This window comes from Xyrauchen texanus, chromosome 22, assembly GCF_025860055.1.
Source record: "Xyrauchen texanus isolate HMW12.3.18 chromosome 22, RBS_HiC_50CHRs, whole genome shotgun sequence".
Lineage (NCBI taxonomy): Eukaryota > Metazoa > Chordata > Actinopteri > Cypriniformes > Catostomidae > Xyrauchen > Xyrauchen texanus.
The window spans coordinates 2755167-2780529 of NC_068297.1; the positions used below are offsets into that span (position 1 = coordinate 2755167).

Consider the following 25363-nt stretch of genomic DNA (forward strand, 5'->3'; position numbering starts at 1 on the left):
TCCAAAATTAAATGACGTGCACGGAGGGGCTCCAGAAGGTTAAAGGAATAGTTCTCCCAAAAATGAAAATACTTTAATTGACTTACCCTCCTAACCCCCCCTAACGACACCCCCCACCCCCACCGTTGATTCTTTGAAGACTATTCTAGCCACTCTTTTCCTTATAATGAAAGTGAATGGGGACTGGGGTTGTCAAGCTCCAAAAATGACAATCATAAATGTGGAACATTTGACTTGTGCGAAACTTCCAAACTTCTGTCCTGAAATCATACAATAGCTTTCAGTGAGGACCGGTCCGAGATTTCGAGACAAATGTTCATAAACAAATCATTCAGATCAGTGTTGTTGATTCATCAAGACTTTCGTTTTCCAATCAGTGGGCGTTTTCAAACCAGGATAGACGTTTTCCAATCGCTTCACACGATTTGTCTACTACAGTGAGATACCCTACTTTCACTGGATAGTTCAGATATGCCGGTCGCAATTTTAAAACGCTGTGGAGCAGAGGGCGGGCCGGTAGGAAAATCGGCCTGATGAGGCGCGCGAGGGATCAAGGCAGCCGGTGACGATGGTTCGAGAGAGAGAGAGAATTACGGGCATGTCCGTCATGTGTGTGTTTGTTTATGTTTGTGCTTTTGGTTTTAGTTTGCATTAAATTATGATTTATGTTGACAAGCCGGTTCTCGCCTCCTCCTTGCCCATCCTTAACCGTGTTACATTGGTGCCGAAAGCCCGGGAAGGAGGAGGGATGCCCGTTGCAGAGTCCTCGACACTGCCGTCCACCCAAGGGAGCGCCGCTGCCATCTGCCGGGTGACGGAGTAGCCCGACCGCCCGGATGCGGGGAATGGCCGCCGTCCGCGGGGACAAATGAGGATTGGATACCCCGACCGCCTGGAGCGAGGGAGCCGCTGAGACGCGGAGGGGTCGAGGTAGACCGCCGTCCGCAAGGGGAGGAGGGAAGAAACTCTCCGACCGCCTGGAGCGGTAGGGCCGCTGCCAGAAATTTTCTGCCAGAAAAGCAGAGGGGCGTTCTGTCCGCTGGGGGTCGGAGGTTTGACTCCGGTTCACCCGGGGTTGGAGCGGCTGTCATCCACCAGAGAGTGTGGAGGAGTGTTCGAGGACAACGTGACGGTACATCAGAGAACCGGTGAGTGAGCTTTTTCTCTCTCTCTCTCTATTTCGCACCGTGTTGGCCTTTTCCCTCGCCTATTTTTGTTGTTGTTGTTGTCGTCTTCCCCTCCTGTCTCCTTCCAGGGCGAGGAAGGTGGGGATGACCACGAGGGACGCAAGATACACCCCGCCCCAGTGATAGGGGGGGGTGTACGCCGGGATAATGCCGGGAGGAGTGTGGAGCGGAGGGGGGCGGGGCCGGGTCGGAATATCGCGCGCCCGGTCCCCAATCGGCCTGATGAGGCGCGCGAGGGATAAAGGCGGCCGGTGACGATGGATCGAGAGAGAGAGAATTACGGGCATGTCCGTCATGTGTGTGTTTGTTTATGTTTGTGCTTTTGGTTTTAGTTTGCATTAAATTATGATTTATGTTGACAAGCCGGTTCTCGCCTCCTCCTTGCCCATCCTTAACCGTGTTACATTGGTGCCGAAAGCCCGGGAAGGAGGAGGGATGCCCGTTGCAGAGTCCTCGACACTGCCGTCCACCCAAGGGAGCGCCGCTGCCATCTGCCGGGTGACGGAGTAGCCCGACCGCCCGGATGCGGGGAATGGCCGCCGTCCGCGGGGACAAATGAGGATTGGATACCCCGACCGCCTGGAGCGAGGGAGCCGCTGAGACGCGGAGGGGTCGAGGTAGACCGCCGTCCGCAAGGGGAGGAGGGAAGAAACTCTCCGACCGCCTGGAGCGGTAGGGCCGCTGCCAGAAATTTTCTGCCAGAAAAGCAGAGGGGCGTTCTGTCCGCTGGGGGTTGGAGGTTTGACTCCGGTTCACCCGGGGTTGGAGCGGCTGTCATCCACCAGTGAGTGTGGAGGAGTGTTCGAGGACAACGTGACGGTACATCAGAGAACCGGTGAGTGAGCTTTTTCTCTCTCTCTCTCTATTTCGCACAGTGTTGGCCTTTTCCCTCGCCCATTTTTGTTGTTGTTGTTGTCGTCTTCCCCTCCTGTCTCCTTCCAGGGCGAGGAAGGTGGGGATGACCACGAGGGACGCAAGATACACCCCGCCCCAGTGATAGGGGGGGGTGTACGCCGGGATAATGCCGGGAGGAGTGTGGAGCGGAGGGGGGCGGGGCCGGGTCGGAATATCGCGCGCCCGGTCCCCAATCGGCCTGATGAGGCGCGCGAGGGATAAAGGCGGCCGGTGACGATGGTTCGAGAGAGAGAGAATTACGGGCATGTCCGTCATGTGTGTGTTTGTTTATGTTTGTGCTTTTGGTTTAAGTTTGCATTAAATTATGTTTTATGTTGACAAGCCGGTTCTCGCCTCCTCCTTGCCCATCTTAACAGTGTTACAAACGCCCACAGATTGAAAAACGGCCATTATTGTCCCGCAGAGTCCTATACCTCGATTCATTCGGCTCAAAAGAACGATTCACTCGCATATTGGGAATTGCTACTTCTCTCAAGAACTTGACAAGGAATGCCAGGGCACATGTTGCAATTACTTGAGTGAATAATATGGGTTGTTACCCACGTAAAGCTTCAGAAGACTTGGATTAAAGCGCATGACCAGGCCCAGATGGATTCGGCGCACGCTCTGAAAACTCCATTTTCAACATCAACGCACTTCCCATCCCTTGCATGTTTGTTTATGACACGTATAGCTATTTCTAAGATGCTTTAAGCTACCAATAATAGTGCAGTACTGTTAGTACCCTTGTACTGTTAATCCCTTAATTATCCCTAAAAATTAGTGCAGAAATGGCAAAGAAAGTCCACAGATTCCGTAAGGTCCGGCACATTACTTATTTGGAGCACTTATATGCTGCTTATCTTGGCATTTTAGAGTGAGACAGCGTCAGCCACGTTCATTTTCATTATATGGAAAACAGCAGTTTGAACATCTTTATTCACTGAAAATCTTCCAGTGAGCTGAATTAAGAACTGGATCAATCCAGTGTACAAACAAATCACTCGTGCACACAGCAGTCACACTCGGGTATCAGGAGGTTAAATGTTTTTTCCTTACACAAAGCTTCAGAGGACTTGAATTAAAGTGCTTTTATGGTGCTTTTGTCATTTTCGAAGCATGACAGCGTTAATCCCTATTCAATTTCATTATATAGAAAAGAGAGGCATTTACATTTATGCATTTGGCAGATGCTTTTATCCAAAGTGACTTACAGTGCACTTATTACAGGGACAATCCCCCCAGAGCAACCTGGAGTTAAGTGCCTTGCTCAAGGACACAATGGCGGTGGCTGTGGGGATCGAACCAGCAACCTTCTGATTACCAGTTATGTACTAGACCACTACACCACCACCACTCAGAGGCAAGGGCTATTCTTCAAATATGTACAGTTTGTGAAAGCTTCATAGTAGAAAGTCGTACAAGTTTGGAACGAAATGACATTCTAGTAAATGTAGAGTATAAATGGGCAAGATGGACGCAGTGCAATACAAATACAGTTAAATAGCTTGATTGTTCTTGAGTTTACTCCTGCAAGATGCATTCAGCACCGTGATGGTTTGGCTCCCTAAGTAACCAGAAAGGACCACACTGTATAATGGCAACAATAGAAGTGGTATTACACATTTAAGCATGTCAAATGCAGGGTAGCGTCCGTAAGGTGGGTTACACAGTGAAGCACACAGACCTCCGGCTTGCCTGATTTAAGAGCTCTCTGGCTCGGCAGGGTAAAGGTCAAAACAATGAACATTAAGAGCTACTTCACTCCTTTTTGCGAGGGAGCACGCCATGGATTTACGGGGTGAAAGGTTAAAACCATCGCAATGTGTCAGATCTTTCCACATGACCCCGAAGAGATAATTCTCCGACCGAGTTTCCAAACTTGAGGCGCCCTTCGAGCGTAACTAATTAAATCACGAGTCAGCGTGCCAGTAAAATGCATGCTGCTTCCCGGGGATATTTGTTGGGCTGTGTACAGGGGAATTCTGCTGTGTTCCAGTCATTGTTTTGATTTGCTTGTGGTAACGGCATGACAAGGTGTAAGCCAGGGAGGAACACTGTTTATCTAAGCAGTGAAAGCAATTGGCTTTGTAAGCACAGTTATTTACTTAAATCAGCGCAATTCTCATATCACATTGCAGCGGTCGGACTGAACGTGATTCCTTTCAGAAGACTGGAAAAGACGAGGAAGCATTTGAAGTCACTGGTGTTCCCACTGGTGGGGAAAACAGATGGCCTCTGATGATGCTATTTATAGTTAATTACAGATTTCAGTAAAACCATTTTCCAGACACAAATGACAAGGGTGGTACATATGTACCAGGGTGTCATGCTAGTTACCTTAAACTATTATCAGCACAAAATCTTGAACCTAAATGACCAGCTATATTACCGTAAAGTAGGTAACCTTATAACACAACTGGGGGCTTTATGAATCATTGTTATTACACGTATATTAATAAGTAGGAATCGCAAGGAATTCCACTTAGCAGCCTTTACTAAATAATGAGATTAATAATTGGTCAAAACAGATTCAAGCTAAAGGTGTTAACATAGGCTTTTTTAGATATTTTATTAATTCAATAGATTGCATAAATCGCCATTAATTGAAACAAAACTTATAATGTGTATCTTTAACTTCACATTGCAGGGCTCCAGACTAACATTTGAGAGCAGTGGTGCCACCAAGTTATACAGATGGTCGCACCAGCACCTGAGTTGGTCGCAAGGGGGGGTGGGGTCCTAACCAGACGCGACGTGATGCGCTACCACGATATACGCTAAAATGATTATAAATAAATGACAATAAAAGTCAGATGAAACAGTATGTTTATTTTCTCTCTGAAGCAGCGTATGGACTTTCTACGGCAAACCTCAAGGGGATATATAAAGTGGTTTTGAAGTGGCTAGTGTCACCTCAGCTTTAATATACTGTTTTGAGAAAGAGGGCCTGCCCGGCACGATCCATCCATCCATCTTCAACCGCTTATCCGAAGTCGGGTCGCGGGGGCAACCGCTCCAGCAGGGGGACCCAAACTTAAATCAGACTACACTGGCAAAGCTGCATGTTTTGAGCTGTGGATTCAAACGAATCGGCTTATAAGAGTCATTCATTCGAGAATCAGACTACACTGGCCATGCTGCATGTTTTGAGCTGTGGACTCAAACAAATCAGCTCATAAGAGTCATTAGTTTGGGATTCAGTCTTTGTCATGCTATATGTTTCTCACTGTGGACTTTTAAAAAGGTTTCACCCTGCTGGCTCAATAGCGGTGCTGCAGTGCGGCTTGATAGTAGCACAGATGTAAAAACAGATGTGATTGCCATTTCATGTTGACTTTAATTGCATTGCTAAAGCATTTAAGCTTTCTTCGAATGCTGTTTACACATACGAGTTTGATGAGCTGGGTGTGCACAATGTCTTCCACCAGGGCGGCGGTCTCGTGCAAGGGTCTTCGAGCGTCGCCAAGGGCAAACCTGCAAGTACACAATAAAAAAAAATATGATTAAATAACCTCTTCACCTATGATTCTACGCACATTATGTTATAAGCACTTGACCAATGATTACAAAACACTCACTAAAAGTGAATTTCAAAACCTTTGTTTCAATTTACACAAAAATATAAAGTGGAATCACTATTTTAATCATTTTCACAGTGTGTAAATGTTCATAAAATGGCACTTAACACAGAATTAAGCCCTCAATGGGAGCAAAAGCTGACATTCATCACAGATGGCTTGAGTAACCATTGCAAGAGAGCTATTTACACATTTTGTTGGCCTTAATTCACAGTTTTTTCCCACACCGTAGCTGCCAAATCTTCCCACATTGCAGTATGTTTAATATCGACACAGTGGTTTCATCCAATAGTAACACAAACCATGAACGGCCACAAACTCTTGCCTTTAAGAGAGCTGGAGATGAGAACTACCATGAGAAGCACAACCGTTACGATGGAGAGTACTTGTCAACCAACATGAAACTGCATTTCACATAGAACCATGACAAATGATTGGCATCATTTGTTTAGTAAAAAGATTAACCAAATTTATTTACAGAAATGACAATTGCTTGATAAAAACCACAGCTAAGTTATGCTTAAAGGGATAGTCGAATCAAAAATAAAAATTCTGTCATCATTCAGTCACCCTAATGTAGTTCCAAATGGAAAGAAAAAAAGGGTTTGGAACGACGACAACATTTATTTTAAAGTGAACCGTCCCTTTAAAAGATCAATACAAATTAAAATGAGGATTGACGACATAAAATGTATTTTAAAGTGAACTGTCCCTTTAAAAAAAAAAATTACATTTAAAACGAGAAATGACGACATCTGTCCCATTAAAAAAAAATTTTTAATTTAAAACGAGGAATGACGACATCAAATATATTTTAAAGTGAACCGTCCCTTTAAAAGAGCAACGCAAATTAAAATGAGGAACGACGACATAAAATTTATTTTAAAGTGAACTGTCCCTTTAAAAAAAAATAAAAACATTTAAAACGAGGAATGAACGACATAAAATGTATTTTAAAGTGAACCGTCCCTTTAAAAGAGCAACACAAACTTGTTCCTGTTACTTTAATATTTTCACTTAAATGCATTTTCATCCAAATGTGTCCCACAGGAAAATCGGTTATTAAATCCAGTTGTATAATTTATTCAGTTTGTTTAGTCTCAAAATATTTCAGTGCATACCAGTAAACCAGAGACACATTATGGAGACTGAACAATGGTCAGAATTTAAAGAGATAGTTCCATAAAAAATAAAAAACTGTCATTCTTTGCTCACCCTCATGTTGTTCCAAACCTGTTTGATTTTATTTTGTTGGTGGATCACAAGACAGAATGTTAGACTTAGTCACCATTCACTTTCATTGTACAGAAAAAATAAATAAAAATGCAATGACAGTGAATGGTGACTGAGTCTATGTCTACATTAATTTTGTATGCCAATCATTTATGTTTTTGAAACGCTCTCCGTCCAACTGGCGTTACAAGCGTTTTCTAAAAGCTGCTCCTAAACACTGAAATGTATGAAAACGCTTCGTTCCACTCACTAGCATGCAAAAAAATCACCGTTGCATGTACGGTCTGAAACGCAATTGTCCTGGTGGTTGTAGCGCTTCTAGTGTTCATTTCACAGCTAAACGTAGAACGCTGCATTTAAAAGTCTGCCTGCAGAAATGTACTTTATTAGTAATGTTCATTATCACGAGACTAGATTGATCACCCATTAATCTGAATATTTGGGGACAGTTGTGCCGCCTCAATAAAACAAATGATGGAAAACGATTATCTTCGACATGCAGAACAGCATTGAAATTTTGATGCAACTTTTCTCTTGTTTTCAAAAGTGAGACTGATTTGAACTAATATCGAGAGCAGAATTAGCTCAGGTCGACCCGTTTGTGCTAACATTTATGGGGTACCACATAGTCAGTGTGTGCACATGATGCCAGGCAGCATCATCAGTTTGTAAATAATAAACTGAATGTTTGGATAGAAATTTTGGGTTGAGAGTGCACCCCGCCGATGTTTATGCACGCGTGGTGGTGCGGCGGCGGCCTCCTCTGCTTTTTTCCATCTCGCCAGCTGCCTGTATTTGCTTAGAAATGGCGAGACCAATGTGTCTGATGTAAACATGTTGACTTAACAGTCCCCGATTCCAGAAAACAATCAAATGTTTAAATACGGAGGAAAAAGATCAGAGATGTTTACAGTAAACATTATGTCCGATGGGGCCCGGGGCCGAAACACTGCTTTACTATGGGCAAACAGTTACACTCTGCAACCAACTTGATACAGAATGTCAACATTGTATCCTTTGATCCTGAGATTCTCAGTTAAAGGGGCAGTTCACCAAAAATCTGTCATCATGTTGTTCCAATCGCTTTTTTCAGCGAGAGCTGTGCCGCTGCTGGAGGACCACACCGACTTTTACAACTAAATGTAATCCAGTATGGGTTAATTAAATATAAGTACTTGGTTATACTCTATTCATCACAAAATCCCCACAGTTATTGTTACAGGGTTAACCGAGATTATGACTGTGAATTCATTCAGCAGACAGCCGGTGAAATCTAATTACAGCTGTAACCAAAGTATGACGTGTTTTATTAAAACAATTTGTGCTTTCTCCGTTCCAAATTCTCATCATTTACTCGGCCCTTGGGCAGCACGCTGATTTCAAAGAGTCGCGTATGTGCGCGGGGTTATAAGGAAAATATTTGAGTTTCATATCGGGTTTGTGAATCTGATGTCTTGCTTATAGGTAGATTAAAGCGCTTGCTTTATCCCTGATCCATCATTAACTACTGTTATCGGAATTAAAACACTGAATAAAGTCTATGAGGCAGTTCTAAGTCCAAGATAAACTACAGTACAGCAAATGCTGTTTATATTTCAGACACTACTGCAGGATAAGGAGCTGAGTGGAGAATTGCGTTTGGCAGAGGTTTTAAAGTGAGGGGAAAGTTCGTTTCTAGACTGTAACGCCGTCCTTAAACACGGTCACGCAGTCTGGGCCTTTCACCTGGACTCTGATGTCACAATGCTGTGAGAAAACATCCTTGTATCCTGGAAACCACTTCACGGCAAAGTATAATAATAAACGGGCAGTGGATAAACAAATTCTATCATGTGTGTGAATACTTCAAATTTGAATTAATATATATTATATGCTGTATGTATTTATATAACCATAATTGAAGCCTATTTTAGGAACACCACCTTAGATTTTCATGGCTTTAGATGTCCATCGGCTATCATATTTATTCCCATATTATTGAACATAAGTTTATCATTGGCCTACAGTCCATAACGATCCATTTTGCAATTTAATTTGTCAATTTTCCGAAGCATTAATGTATGCATGCTTCAGATGGACGCTTTTGTAGCGTCACGCGTTTTTAGGTCGCTGTGTCAAGTTAAAGGTACTTTAAAACGTTTTGAGATCCCTCGTTCAAAATTGTGCTCCGTCCAGATCATTCTCTGTAAAGGGGTTAAACGGAAAGGAGGTGGCGAGAACTGGCTTGACAATATAAATAATAGCTTAATAATAAACTTAAACAAAGAGACAAACACAAACACATGCTGGGCAGCTGCCCGAAACTCTCTCTCTCTCTCTCTCTCTCTCTCTCTCTCTCTGGAACTGCCGCCTCTGGTCGCCTTTATCCCTCTCGAGGGCTTGATTAGCCTGATTAGGGGCCGGGTGTGCAGCATCACAACCCGGCCACACACTCCTCCCTCCGGGTTCTCCTATACGCCGTAGCTTGGTCCTCAACCAGTCCACCACCCTCTAGTGGACGACATCCACACCTCCCCGGGTGGATTGGAGGCAGTCCTCCGGCCCCTGGCAGACAGAATGCTCTGCCGCATTTTTGGTGGATAGAGGGGGTCTCCCCCGCCCCTGGCAGCGTTTCACCCACTCCAGGTGGTTGGCTAGGAGCCCCTCCTCCCCTTGTGGTCGGCGGCCGTTCCGTTGGGGTGGATGCTGGTGGTGAGGACTCTACTACAGCACATCCCTCCTCCTTGCAGGGTTTCGGCACCAGTGTAAAAGGGTTAATGGGAAAGGAGGCGGCGAGAACTGGCTTGAAAATATAAATAATAGTTTAATAATAAACTTAAACAAAAAGACAAATACAAACACATGCCAGGCAGCTGCCTGTAACCCTCTCTCTGGAACTGCCGCCTCCGGTTGCCTTTATCCCTCTCGAGGGCTTGATTGGCCTGGTTAGGAGCCAGGTGTGCAGCATCAAGACCCGGCCCCGCCCTCCTCCCTGCCACACTCCTCCCTCCTTTTTATCAGACCTGGGGAGCCCCCAGTCCTCTGGGATCTCTGATGTGCCATAGCTTGATCCTGGCCACTCCTCCACCCTCTAGTGGACGACATCCACGCCTCCCCGGGCGGATCGGAGGCAGTCCTTTGGCCCTTGGCAGACGGAATGTCCCGCCATGTTTTCTGCCGACGGAAGGGGTCTCTCCCGCCCCTGGCACCAGTTCTCCCACTCCAGGCCCCTCCCCAGTCGCAGTTGCCAGGCAGCTGCCCGTAACTCTCTCTCTGGAACTGCCGCCTCCGGTTACCTTTATCCCTCTCGAGGGCTTGATTAGCCTGGTTAGGGGTTGTGATGCTGCACACCCGGCCCCGCCCTCCTCCCTCCTTTCCTTCAGACTGGGGAGCCCCTAGTCCTCCGGAATCTCTGATATGCCGTAGCTTGGCAGAGGCAGTCCTCTGACCCCTGGTATATGGAATGTCCCGCCAATGTTTTCTGTGGACGGAAGGGGCAGCAGTTCTCCCACTCCAGGCCCCTCCCCAGTCTTGGTTGGCAGTCCACATGACACGCCCCATTCTAGCGGCTGGTAACGGCCTCCTCCACCCCTGGCAGTGCCCTGAATGTTCCAGGTGGTCAGCTAGGAGCCCCTCCTCCCCTCGCGGTCAGCGGCCGTTCCTCTGCCCTCCTCCCTGCTACATTCTCATCTTGTGCTGACGCTAGTATTAAGTAAACCTGAGTTTGGTTTGTTGTCATTACAGCTGCATGTTGCCTATACAGATGGAGTTTTGCTTACTGCCCCCTGCTGAAAACAAGTGTTACATCATGCTTGAAATGCTAGGAATTTTCCTTAAATTCTGGGGACATGATTAATTGTAAAAAATGTTTAACATGTTATTTTTTATATAATTAATTGCACTGAATAAACAGGTTAAATCGACACCCCTTAAATTAATTTAGCCTTGATTCTTCTAGATTTTGGCTAACAACCAATACAAACAACAAATAATAGTCTGCGATTTGTATCAACGACTGTAACATTGGGTCTGCATGAGATCACAGTGCAAGAAAATCATCTTAATAATGTGGGTCACTTAAAAGACACCAAATGAAAAAAATACAAATAAAACCAGTGTGTTTAGTGACAGTATAAATCGGAAAATGTGAACATATCCTGTGCATCTAATTTCGTCCTTAGAAACACTTTCGTCCTCCTCAGACCATCCAGGACTTTTCCACTTTGAAATGTATTTACAGTTTGTGTGTGTCTCTAACTGAAGCTGCTGTGGAGTTTCCCAGCTCAAAGGCGTTTATAGAGAGGTAGGGTGGGGTTCGTTGGACCTGGGCTATTTTCAGACAGTGGGGAGCAATTCTCCAGACACCAAAACAGACGTGAAGGTTGATATGAGGGAATTCAAGTGCACAGACATTATTCTGTGCTCTAAATTAGTGTGATCATAAAGTAAAGGCTTTATAACCAGGTGAACACACACTTTATCTAAAATGTAAAGGTGTGCTTTAAAGTCAACTGACCTTATTTACTTTTTCTAATCCATATGAAGTCCCACCCAAGAGTATTTCTTAACATGTTCTCATAGAAACACGGTACTACACCTATATTTTCAAAACATGATCAAATTGCGCAGTCGCTCTAGAAGGCAGCAGTCTATGTAGGCAATAGACAGCAAGGCAGCTTACTAGGTTTTAGAAAAGTGCAGAAATCTAGAGTGACCGCAGCTCGAGAACGATGTGGATTATCAGCTCGCTGACTGCTGCTTTATGAGCGGGCACAAATCATTCTAATGGACACACACTCCACGCTCTGTTTCTGCCCTGTCACACACAAACACAAAAGCTCTGAATGTCTGTTTAAAAATCTGTATGTTACTGGCAGTGACTGTCTGGTAAAATAAACAGTTGTGGCAGCTCCAGTCGTAAGTGAACGCACAGTTTGTTATTTTGTTCAGTGGATTGTCAAGCGATATTGAGACCTTCAACACGTATTAGAGAGTGCTTATTTGACTTCATCCAACTTAATACAGCCATTGCATGCACAATCTTGGGAGCACATTTCAGAAATATTCACAATGTTTGGGCACTTCAAAAACACACAAATGGAAAGATATAGAATCAAATGTCCCCTTCAAACCACTTGTTTTAAATCATTTTATGACTAATCATACAGGTTTAAGCATGAAGAAAAGTTCATGAAATAAAACATTTAAAACAAATGCGTTGAGTTTTGTCTGAGAATACAATGAATGTATAAAAATAGGCTGGTGGTTTATTAAAAGTCATATATCGTACATTGCTATCATTTAGTGTACAATGTATTGTATCATACTGCACTGTGCATGCATGTCAGCGCATTTGAACACTCTCGTGTATGCTGCCAAGCTTCGATTCTAAAATATTCCATGCACAGATCTCAGCTATTCCAATCTATTCAAGGTTATATTACAACTCTATAACCATTTAAAAACACATTATATTCCATTCTATTCAAAGTTCTATTACAACTGTATAACAATTATAAGAACATTCTATTCCATTCCCTGATGCCCACTATTACAATCTATCCAAGTTTCTATTACAACTCTATAACAATTAAAAAAACATGCTATTTCATTTTATTCACAGATGCAGTCTAATCAAATCTATCCAAGTTTCTATTACAACTCTATAACAATTAAAAGAACATTGTATTCCATTCCATGATGCCCTTTATTCAAATATATTAAATGTTCTATTACAACTCTATAACAATAAAAAAAAAACATTTTATTCCATTCTATTCACAGATGCCCTTTATTCAAATCTATTCAAGATTATATTACAACTCTATGACAATTAATATATATATATATATATATATATATATATATATATATATATATATATATATATATATAAGATTCTATTATAACTATTAAAATTTTATATAAAAAACATTCTATTCCATTCTATTCACAGATGCCCTCTATTCAAATCTATTCAAGATTATATTACAACTCTATAACAATAAATATATTTATATAAGATTCTATTACAACTCTATAACAATTTAAAAAATATTCTATTCCATTCTATTTACAGATGCCCTCTATTCAAATATATTCAAGGTTCTATTACAACTCTATAACAATTTAAAAAAAACATTCTATTACAACTCTATAACAATTTAAAAAAACATTTTATTCCATTCTATTCACAGATGCCCTCTATTCAAATCTATGCAAGACTCTATTACAACTCTATAACAATTAAAAAACACATTCTATTCACAGATGCCCTCTATTCAAATCTATTCAAGGTTCTATTACAACTCTATAACAATTTAAAAAAAACATTCTATTACAACTCTATAACAATTTAAAAAAACATTATATTCCATTCTATTCACAGATGCCCTCTATTCAAATCTATTCAAGATTCTATTACAACTCTATGAACATTTTATTCAAATATTCTATTTTAATCTAATCTATTCTATTCAATGCACAGATCTCATCTATTCCAATTTGTTCACGGTTCTACTACAGTTCTACAACAATTAAAAAAACACATTATATTCCAATTCTATTCATAGATGCCCTCTATTAAAATCCATGCAATATTCTATTACAGTCCTACATTAAATGTGACAAATATTCTATTCTAATCTGTTCTATTCAATGCACAGATCTCATCTATTCCAATTTGTTCACAGTTTTACAGCAATTAAGAAACATTGTATTCTAATAACAGATCTTATCTATTCCAATCTATTCGTGATTCTGTTAGGACAATTTTCACAAATCTACATCTATTTTATTCTATTTTTATTCTATAATATTCAAAGTAACTTAACATGTCCAAGAAAGATTTAAATGACTCATATAAAAAGACAAACACTAGAAAAGCACAATCTATGATTTCTGAGTGAGCAAGCACACATATCATTCATTCTATGAAACTGAGCTGGCAGGACACTTTCATTTGAGGTGAAGCTTGTGCCGAAAACCACCTGGGTCTGAGTGCTGGTCAACACGTGAACTCCGCTGCACTTGACAGAAAGCCCCGGAGAATTCCTTCATCATAAACACATGTGACCCGCAAAGCACAGTTTCTGCTGCCACCACGTAATGAAGATAAGTGAGTGATTATTGACGTGTGCCTTTTCCCCGCTCCTAATCACCTTTAAGCCTCTTGTGTTTGTGCAGAGATAAAGAAGCAGGAGTTTGAGAAGTTGAAAGGGCTTTGTGTTCAAACCGAGAGGTTTTTGGGTTAGTCTGAGAACTCCACAAGCTCAGATTTTAATGAAACATTTATGAAAACTAACAGAAACAATACAAAAAGGTTTACAGACTTTCTGCAAATGGAAAACTGATAATAGTCGTGTAAACAGCGTTCAAAATCCCCATTGCAAAATAGAGATAATACAAGCTATCTGGAATACTTCATTCTGATTGGTCAAACGTGGCATGCCTTTTTGCATAATGAGCTCTTAAATGAATAATTGATAGCTGTCCGTGATGGAGACGTTAGATGTTAGCTAGCTACTTGTACCTTTGTCTTTTTTTTTCTCTTACACTTATTTGCTACGATTGTTGCACCTCAGAGCTGGTTGGTTTCGTTTAAAGCTTCGAAGGATTTCTCCTAGTTGCCATAGTTCAACAACACTAAGTTTTAAACACAAATATCAAGCTTGGCATCTCAATATGAGTTTTCCATTGGCTGAGAGTATTTTTGGCTCTTAAATGATTTAATGTGGTTGTTTTTCCACACGGCCAAAAGCTAAAATTGCCGTTATGTGCATTGTCAGTTAAATAAACATGACTATATCTAGCACTGCAGCCATTAACTTTAGTGAAAGCTCTGAATCTGATGTGATTGCTTACATTTTGGATGAGTGACGTAGTTGCATAGTAAACCAACGTTTGCAGTATACTGTAATTGAAATGCATTTCTAACAAAACTACTCAGCGAGCGCTGTAAACACTACGAGGAGACACTGGCACAACACATTTTCATTCCTGATTTGTTTGTCCTGATGACGTTCTCTGGGGATGATGCAAATAATAGCTTAAAAGCAGACAGCAAGAGTTGACGTTGATGTTTTTGGGCCAAATAACATGACTGTTAAAAATGGTACATGCTTCCACTGAAGCCATCAGCGTTAGTTCAACTTCATTTTTGAACAATCGAATTTAATAGTGGAATTCATGGTAAACAACTACACTACCCATGGTGCAGCAGAGAAAGCTTCACCAATCAGAGAACAGAGACCAAGAAAGCCCGCGAAACATAATTATAACTATATAAAATATAGTCTTAGATGACTGAATGCTGGGCGTCTAATGCTGTGAAGTAGAAACATGAATGGTAACCGTTTAATGAGCCGTTCGAACAAAACGTGTTCTTTGAAAAAAGATAGACGAAGTGCAACGAATGCAACACAATACAGGCGTGTAGCGAGACATATTAAAAGTTGAACTTCTTTAACTTAAAATGAGTTCTTCAAAATGTGGAGCTCCTGAAAAAACACAGCACAAACAGTGTAGTCCGATTCCCAAAGAAATGACTCTTATGAGCCGGATCTTTTGAATCTACAGTATGAAATACAGCACAAACAGTGTAGTCTGATTCCCGAACAAATGACTCTCATGAGCCGGATCTTTTGAATCTACACTATGAAACACAGCACAAACAGTGTAGTCTGATTCCCGAACAAATGACTCTTATGAGCCGGATCTTTTGAATCTGCAGTGAGCAACATACAGCATGTCCAGTGTAATCTGATTCCCGAACAAATGACTCTTTTGAGCTGGATCGTTTGAATCTACAGTATGAAACACAGCACAAACAGTGTAGTCTGATTCCCGAACAAATGACTCTTATGAGCCGGATCTTTTGAATCTGCAGTGAGCAACATACAGCATGTCCAGTGTAGTCTGATTCCCGAACAAATGACTCTTTTGAGCTGGATCGTTTGAATCTACAGTATGAAACACAGCACAAACAGTGTAGTCTGATTCCCGAACAAATGACTCTTATGAGCCGGATCTTTTGAATCTGCAGTGAGCAACATACAGCATGTCCAGTGTAGTCTGATTCCCGAACAAATGACTCTTTTGAACTGGATCGTTTGAATCTACAGTATGAAACACAGCACAAACAGTGAAGTCTGATTCCCGAACAAATGACTCTCATGAGCCGGATCTTTTGAATCTACACTATGAAACACAGCACAAACAGTGTAGTCTGATTCCCGAACAAATGACTCTTATGAGCCGGATCTTTTGAATCTGCAGTGAGCAACATACAGCATGTCCAGTGTAGTCTGATTCCCGAACAAATGACTCTTTTGAGCTGGATCGTTTGAATCTACAGTATGAAACGCAGCACAAACAGCAAGATGCGGTGTAAGAGACGAAAAAGTCTTTCTAGTGCATGTTTACATAGGAAAAAACATTTGCAATGATGCATCTAGTGAACACCCCCTAAGCGGTTTGGTGTAAGCTGTTTTTGATGAGAAAAATCAAACAGCAGGCTGTCTCTGGACTGAATATAGCAACCTCTCTGGTCTCATAGATCAATTTTACTACAGATACATTTTTGCTAAATGATTTTTATGTGGCTCGTTGCACATATTGTGTCAGTTTACTGGTGAAGCGAACACTAGAGGCAATACAACAACAATTGCTTTTGTTTCCTCTCACACAAATCAAGTAAAACGGTAGGTTATCAGTTCATAAACACATCCTGTTAGCCCTTTTTCCTCATGCAACGCTAAAGACATCAAAACAATAGACATACTGTATATTACATTAGATCGTTTGACACGTTCAACCGTAAACCGTTCCGTTCTGACAGCTCTGGACGGGCACATTACAAACTCAACATGCCACTCTTCAGCTGCGATCTATTTTTCTCCTGGCACACACGATGTCTTGGCTCTTTCCGGATGGTCAGGCTGCTGGTCGCGAATCAACATTTACGTTAGAGCATCTGGGCAAAGCTGTCTCAGATATGCATTTTGAGTGCAGAAAATGGCCAAGAACTGCAAGAACAGACAGCAGGGTACACGGACTATTAAAAAAAGAAGAAAAAAAAAAAGAAGTAAAAAAAAAAACACTGAATCCAAACTGTTATTTAAGCAAAATTACACCAACAACGGACCGCAGCAAATGGTAAAATTAGGGTTTGAGCTACACCCACCCAACCGCGATGTCAAAAATACAATCCCACTAATAGGGTGACACAGTCGTCTGTTGCGTTAGAATGCGTCCAGTCATGCTTTGAGAATGGCATACCTTCTGAAGAGCATGAAATCTTTACATTACTCATACCATGCAATAAAGATACCAGCGCTTCAATAACAGGATATGGTTGCCATTTGTATTTTTAATATCCAGCTTCTGTTCACTGACTGTTTTTAAGAGATTACTCAAACCGCCTTCTTCGAGGGGAATTTGGAGGCTTGCAGATGTTTCCTTAAGTATGTTTTCCTGTTATGAAGGTTTTTTTCTTTAAACAGAAAGCTGTAAGGTTCAAAAGAACTGACTCTTAAGAGACATTTGTTCCGGAATCGGACTACACTGTTTGTGCTGCGTTTCATACTGTAGATTCAAAAGATCCGGTTCATAAGAGTCATTTGTTCAGGAATCAGACTACACTGTTTGTGCTGTGTTTCATACTGTAGATTCAAAAGATCCGGTTCATAAGAGTCATTTGTTCAGGAATCGGACTACACTGTTTGTGCTGTGTTTCATAGTGTAGATTCAAAATATCCGGCTCATAAGAGTCATTTGTTCGGGAATCTGACTACACTGTTTGTGCTGTGTTTCATACTGTAGATTCAAAAGATCCGGTTCATAAGAGTCATTTGTTCGGGAATCGGACTACACTGTTTGTGCTGTGTTTCATAGTGTAGATTCAAAGGATCCAGTTCATAAGAGTCGTTTGTTCGGGAATCTGACTACACCGTTTGTGCTGTGTTTCATAGTGTAGATTCAAAAGATCCGGCTCAAAAGAGTCATTTGTTGGGGAATCGGACTACACTGGACATGCAGTATGTTGCTCACTGCAGATTCAAAAGATAAGGCTCATAAGAGTCATTTGTTCGGGAATCGGACTACACTGTTTGTGCTGTGTTTCATAGTGTAGATTCAAAGGATCCAGTTCATAAGAGTCGTTTGTTCGGGAATCTGACTACACCGTTTGTGCTGTGTTTCATAGTGTAGATTCAAAAGATCCGGCTCAAAAGAGTCATTTGTTGGGGAATCGGACTACACTGGACATGCAGTATGTTGCTCACTGCAGATTCAAAAGATAAGGCTCATAAGAGTCATTTGTTCGGGAATCAGACTACACTGTTTGTGCTGTGTTTCATACTGTAGATTTAAAATATCCGGCTCATAAGAGTCATTTGTTTGGGAATCGGACTACACTTTTTGTGCTGTGTTTCATACTGTAGATTTAAAAGATCCGGCTCATAAGAGTCATTTGTTCGGGAATCAGACTACACTGTTTGTGCTGCGTTTCATACTGTAGATTTAAAAGATCCGGCTCATAAGAGTCATTTGTTTGGGAATTGAACTACACTGTTTGTGCTGTGTTTCATAGTGTAGATTTAAAAGATCCGGCTCATAAGAGTCATTTGTTCGGGAATCGGACTACACTGGACATGCTGTATGTTGCTCACTGCAGATTCAAAAGATCTGGCTCATAAGAGTCATTTGTTCAGGAATCAGACTACTCTGGTTGCACTGTGTGTTCCATGCTGTAGTTTCATAAGATCCGTCTCATAAAGAGTCAATTGTTCAGGAAACGGTCTATAGTGCAACTTGTTTCGTGCTGTAGTTTTAAAGGAACCAGCTCATGAGAGACATTCACTCACAAATGCACCAGATGGGTCACACTGTGTGTTTCAGCTACAGGTTCAGAAGAGAGGAAGTGCTGAAGCAAAATAATGCTCCAGGAGACACTGTCCGAGTATTTCAGTATGATGTTCCCTCCTTATTGTGCAGAAAATTGCACGTTTGTGACCGGTAAATGGACCAGAATGTCATGAAAATCATCGGGCTCCAGTATTTTTTTTTTTTTAAGCAACTGCTTCTACATTCCCAACCCTAATCAGTACATCCACTGAATTTGATCTTAAACTTGAAAAACCCTTAACTTTATTTGAAGATCACTGTTGAATATAAGCAATATTCAACTTAAGCCAGCGTGTAACAGTGATTTAAACCCTAAAGAGCCTTAAAGGGACAGTTCACCCAAACATTTTGTCATTATTCACTCACCCTCAGCCTTCGTACAAACCTGCTTGACTTTAATTTTAACATGGTAGACAAAACGAGACATTAGGCAGAGCGTTAGTGACTCCCAGCCTCAGTCACCATTCACTTTTATTGTAAAGACGCAGTGAAATTGAATGGGGACTGAGATTGCCATTTTGCCAGAGATGTCATACAGGTTTGAAACAACACGAGGGAGAGTACATTATTAAACAATTGTCATTTCCGGGTGTACTATCCCTTTAATTTCCTTTTCAACATGACATTTTGACATAAACAACATACAGTAATCATTGTTTACTATTTGCAGCTAATCCGAAGGATATAGACAAATAATGGCAATGTTTTGCAGATGCATCATGCAAAAGAACAATCGAAACGTGTTTAACACACATTACAGTGGGTTTACATGATAAAGGGGATTTTAGGCTTTCTGCTTTGCGTTTTGTCAAACAACGCACCTTAACCATAGTAAAATCACTGTAACGTCTGACCTCAAGGGGCTTATTGCTTTATCTTGCATTCATTGAAAACAAAAGCTCACAAATGTCCTATTACAAGCCAGTTGTCTATGAAATGAGTGAGGATAATTTGTGTATTAGTGATGAGCATTAAAGCACGCCTCCATAACACGTGACTATGGCTGTGACATGGGAAAAAACACACAACAATGTACACGACACAACAAACTCCACTCACAGACCAAGTGACTCATTGGGTTATTGATGAGCTGTCCTGTCCAAAGTCAAACAGTGAAAACACAATACCTGCTACCTCTGTCATGGGCCAGCTGTCTCTCTTGTTTAGAACAATTGCTCTTATGAAAGCCACGTCCTGAATCACAGATACCCAAAGCACCTGCTGCCATGTCCGCTCACAGGCCATTAGGGTGACATCCCATTTAATTTGAGTACTGGATTTTAACTAACAAACACGGGGTCAGGAAAGGAAATGCACAGCATGCAAGAGTGTCCAACAGAGTTTACAAGCAAGGTAACGCAGAGAAAATCAATGGATTACATCGAATGAGGGACGAGAGCCATATCCAGGTAGCACAATATCATGGAGGCTTAGATGTGAGTTCTTTTGATTTGGGTCAGTTTTACATTTACATTTATGCATTTGGCAGACGCTTTTATCCAAAGCGACTTACAGTGCACTTATTACAGGGACAATCCCCCCGGAGCAACCTGGAGTTAAGTGTCTTACTCAAGGACACAATGGTGGTGGCTGTGGGGATCGAACCAGCGACCTTCTGATTACCAGTTATGTGCTTCGAATAATGTAAAAAATGTCCGACAACATGCCGGCAATCATCCAAAGTTAGTGCGTTGAGGCAATACTTTTATGCATGAGCAGGCACCAGTATAAGCAGCCAATTCCTTGGGAGAAACAATAATAAACAAGCGTATTTTACTGTTTAGGCACATATTTGCATTAACGCATATTAACGTGCTGAGACCCGAGCGTGACTGCTGTGCGCATTTTCCACATATGTGTACAGAGGGACTAAGTTGTGAAATTTTAAATAATACCAAGCTACAGAAAGTCAGCTTTTTTTAAATACATTTTATTATCCCATTTTCTCCTTAATTCGGAATGCCCAATTCCTACTACTTAGTAGGTCATCGTGGTGGTGCGGTTACTCCCCTCAATCCGGGTTGTGGAGGACAAGTCTCAGCTGCCTCCACTTCTGAGACCGTCAATCGGCGCATCTTGTCACGTGACTCGTTGTGCATGACACTGCGGAGACCAAGCGTGCCGCACAAGCCCTCAAAAGTGAAGCCAAAACGTCTCGATCGCCCCCCCCCGGTGACTGGTCCTAGTATAGGTCATAAACCCCGTCTCCACATGTTTTTCAACGGGACCTGAGACCAACTAAACAATTAAATTACACTTCACATATCTTTTTTCCAAAGATAGTTTCTGTCATTTACTGTCGTTTCTATCACGTTGATGTCATTTCAAGTGTTTGTTTTCAAAATAAGTTTGTTTTTAGTTATATGCTATAAAAACGGTGCTGTGACATCATGATTGACAGCTGTGATTGACAGGTTCTCTGAGCGAAGTAGTCACTGAAGCACCAACTGACTTTTTTTTCGGGATCTTCGGAGGACTGAGGAGATTGGAGCTTTAAATTTAATATCTACATTTCTATAATTAATTATTTCACACTGTCATAAGTCAAAAGTCAAAAGTGCAGGGGCGTGTGCTTGCGATTGATTCAGCGAGAGTGAGGGCGGGGCCTTGATTTCGCAGCTTTACTTCCTACTCACTGCGCAGGTCTGGTCCCGAAATCGCAACTGCGCAGACTCAAGTCCCAAGATGTCAGCGCCATATCGGGACACTGGCGGCTTCAGTTCTCACCAATGGAAAAGAGCGAAGGGGCGTCGTCCATCTTTTTTTACAGTCTATGGCGGAGACAGCATGTGGAGGCTCATGCTACTCTCCGCGATCCACGCACAACTCACCACACGCCCCATTGAGAGCGAGAACCACTAATCACCACCACGAGCAGGTTACCCCATGTGACTCTACCCTCCCTAGCAACCGGGCCAATTTGGTTGCTTAGGAGACCCGGCTGGAGCCACTCAGCACGCCCTGAATTCGAACTCGTGACTCCAGAGGTGATAGTCAGCGTCAATACTCGCAAAGCTACCCAGGCCCCAAAAGTCAGCTTTTTTAAATACAATTGTTTATGTTTCTAGGCGTGTTAGCTCATTAGTTAATTCATGTTTTTGAGATGTTACAGACATTACAGCTGATTTTATGTAAACCTGCTTTGGAAGAAAGCGTATTGGGAAAAGCAAATAAAAAAACGATACAATTAAAAATGATTGGACTTGATTTGACTATTATGTTACAATGGCTTTTTTATACTTTGGCAACACTATCACATTGTTCTCTCTTTGCACTGTCAAACAAACAAATGAAAACCAGTGCTGAACCATTTTACCAATCAGAAATGAGTAAACCAAGAGCAGAACAAAAGCTGTAAAGACGTCCACGCCAAATACCGAAAGGCCTTATATTTCCAGGCGCGTAAGCTCAAATATCATACTTGAGTCCAAACAAGAGACTAAGCTCGCACATGATGTGAAGAAAAATACTTTTTCTTTTGTTTGTTTGTTTGCTTGCTTTGTTTACCAATCAAAAACTAGCATAAACAATTCTCATTTAAAGTAACGCCCAGCATCATCCAATCACAGCCAACCATGTTAAAATAAAATGATACATTATAAATGGTGAATCTATGTACTGATTGTCATAGTCACATGTGTGTCAAACATGTTGAGTGATCCAAACATCATCTGCAGCCTGAAACTGAACTTTTGATCAGATTTTAGGAGTGAACGCACTTAACTGCATAGAGAGATATAGGATGCTCCCTTGCTCCCTATTTAGTGAATGACTTAACCTCCAGTGTGCTGTCTGTCTGCACTGGTCTCAGAACAGTTATAGGAGAGCTATAGGATGCACCCTTGCTCCCTATTTAGTGCATGACTTGACCTCCAGTGTGCTGTCTGTCTGCACTGGTCTCAGAACAGTTATAGGAGAGCTATAGGATGCTCCCTTGCTCCCTATTTAGTGAATGACTTAACCTCCAGTGTGCTGTCTGTCTGCACTGGTCTCAGAACAGTTATAGGAGAGCTATAGGATGCTCCCTTGCTCCCTATTTAGTGAATGACTTGACCTCCAGTGTGCTGTCTGTCTGCAATGGTCTCAGAACAGTTATAGGAGAGCTATAGGATGCTCCCTTGCTCCCTATTTAGTGCATGACTTGACCTCCAGTGTGCTGTCTGTCTGCAATGGTCTCAGAACAGTTATAGGAGAGCTATAGGATGCTCCCTTGCTCCTTATTTAGTGCATGACTTGACCTCCAGTGTGCTGTCTTGTCTGCACTGGTCTCAGAACAGTTATAGGAGAGATATAGGATGCTCCCTTGCTCCCTATTTAGTGAATGACTTGACCTCCAGTGTGCTGTCTGTCTGCACTGGTCTCAGAACAGTTATAGGAGAGCTATAGGATATCCCCTTGCTCCCTATTTAGTGAATGACTTAACCTCCAGTGTGCTGTCTGTCTGCACTGGTCTCAGAACAGTTATAGGAGAGATACAGGATGCTCCCTTGCTCCCTATTTAGTGAATGACTTAACCTCCAGTGTGCTGTCTGTCTGCACTGGTCTCAGAACAGTTATAGGAGAGATATAGGATGCTCCCTTGCTCCCTATTTAGTGAATGACTTAACCTCCAGTGTGCTGTCTGTCTGCACTGGTCTCAGAACAGTTCAAAATGCACCTTATTACCATCCTAACTCCATATAAAGAATAAATAAATGGCTTATTGGATGAAACTAAAGACTAATCTTTTGAAGTATGTTACAAACTGCACTGAGATTGAGGCCATATTGTTTTGTCACATGACTCGATGCATCAAACGTTTAATCGTTTACTGACAGCCCAGAGTGTTCTGAACTGAGATCAGTCAGTTTAAATGAAATAAAATTATGCACAGCGTATAGCGAAGACAAAACACAATGTCCACGCAGAAGGACGTGGGGTCGCACAAGGTTAAGAATCAATACTGGGGTCGTTCACATGAGGATCACGATCAATCGGAAAATCGCCGCAAACATTTTTCAAACAACTCCAAACAAAGTCTCCATTTGCTCTCCATTTAATCTGACAAGCTGTGTCTCCATCCAAATGTTTTGCATTTTTATGTGCATTTCTGAATATTTGACTAAAGCAAACGCAAAACAGCGCATGTTTCCATGAACTGTGTTACGTGCATTATCTTGCGGGAACCCGCCTTGTGTCACGGATTTCGTGCAATCGTACATTATGCTTTAAAATGCTGCCACAATATGTTGCAGAACAAGTGCAATAGCTCACAAAACGAGGGCTCAAATGACAATTCCCATATGCCATCAGCCTCCATTATACCTGGGAGCGCCCAAGCTCAAAACATTTCTAGGGATGAGCTGTGGGATGAGCACTTCCGACTAACCAGGACTATGTTTAAAGAATTGTGTGGCATGGTTGGGCTTTTCATTGGGCCAGTCACATCAAGGTATCGCACACCAATCCCAATCGACGATGATACATAGTCATTGGATACTACAAGCATTTTTAGCCTTTGTTAATTATATCCATCCATCTACGCAATACGACCGCAGAAGAAGGTCGAGATGAGCACTTATACTTGCACAGTCCTGTTTATAAAGCTTCTGCCAGCCTCAAGAGTGTTTCCGAGTTAACCAACACGATTCACCCCAAACTCAACTTCTGTTGCCCCCGTTCTACGATTCAAACATATTACATGTCCCTCACATTACACCAGTGCTCCCATTCTGCCACGCACAGACATCTTACCTGACCAGAACGATGAATCACTAACAATTGAGGGGGAAAAATGAGGCAAGAGAAGCTACTCGGCGGGATATCTGGAAGATTTTTGGGAATTTGGAGCACAAAAGTCATAGCTATGGTAAAGTCAAAAAGGACGTTCAATGTTTTGGATCTGGGTTAGAGTGAGACACTTACAATGGAAGTCAATGGGGGCTAATCCGTTAACATTTAAATACTGTTTCAAAAGTATAACCACAAGATGTAAACAATGTGCGTTATCGTGATTTTAGTGTGATAAAATCACATACCAACCGCATTTGCATAAAGTTATATCCAATTTTCAAATTTGTTGCCATGACGATGTGATGACATAAACCCAAAAACCCCAAAATGACAATAAAAGACGATTTAAACAAATTTACAGCGAGTTTTAACAGAAGAATTAATGTAATTAATTTCAAATGTAACAGTTATTTTTCGGAACCCATTCGACTTAAATATTGTTATAAATTGCAAACAAATACTAATATATTATAATAGTAATATATCTCAATCGTGCACCTTTAACTTTTAAACCCTCACGCTTTTATTTTGACATTCTGAACTCTCCAGGACGTCCTGTATGTGTCTGTTTGTGGGCAAGTTCACAGTAGTTTAATTCACTTCTTAAAATGCTCCTCCGGTGCCGTTCTAAACGCATATTATAAGTGAACCGAACTATTGAGCATCTACATCTGAGATGTTGTTCGTGAGTAGCGCTCAAATATTACTAAAGGGTTAAAAGGTTAAAAATAGCCGCGTGTGTGTGTGTAAACAGAGCAGCGGCATTCACAAACATGCTGGCGCTGCACATATTATATATTTACTTATTAAACA

At 41.7% G+C, this 25363-nt stretch overlaps 1 protein-coding gene across 4 annotated transcripts in view; it reads right to left on the reverse strand.

The window, feature by feature from the left end:
- The window catches only part of LOC127662448 (transcription initiation protein SPT3 homolog), a 147300-nt gene that overhangs the window by 61220 nt on the left and 60717 nt on the right, over window positions 1-25363 (reverse strand). For all 4 annotated transcript variants that reach the window (XM_052153622.1, XM_052153620.1, XM_052153621.1 and 1 more), the window contains one exon: window positions 5474-5558. In XM_052153622.1, coding sequence (XP_052009582.1) covers window positions 5474-5558 — 85 coding nt within the window. The remainder of the gene's footprint in view (window positions 1-5473; window positions 5559-25363) is intronic.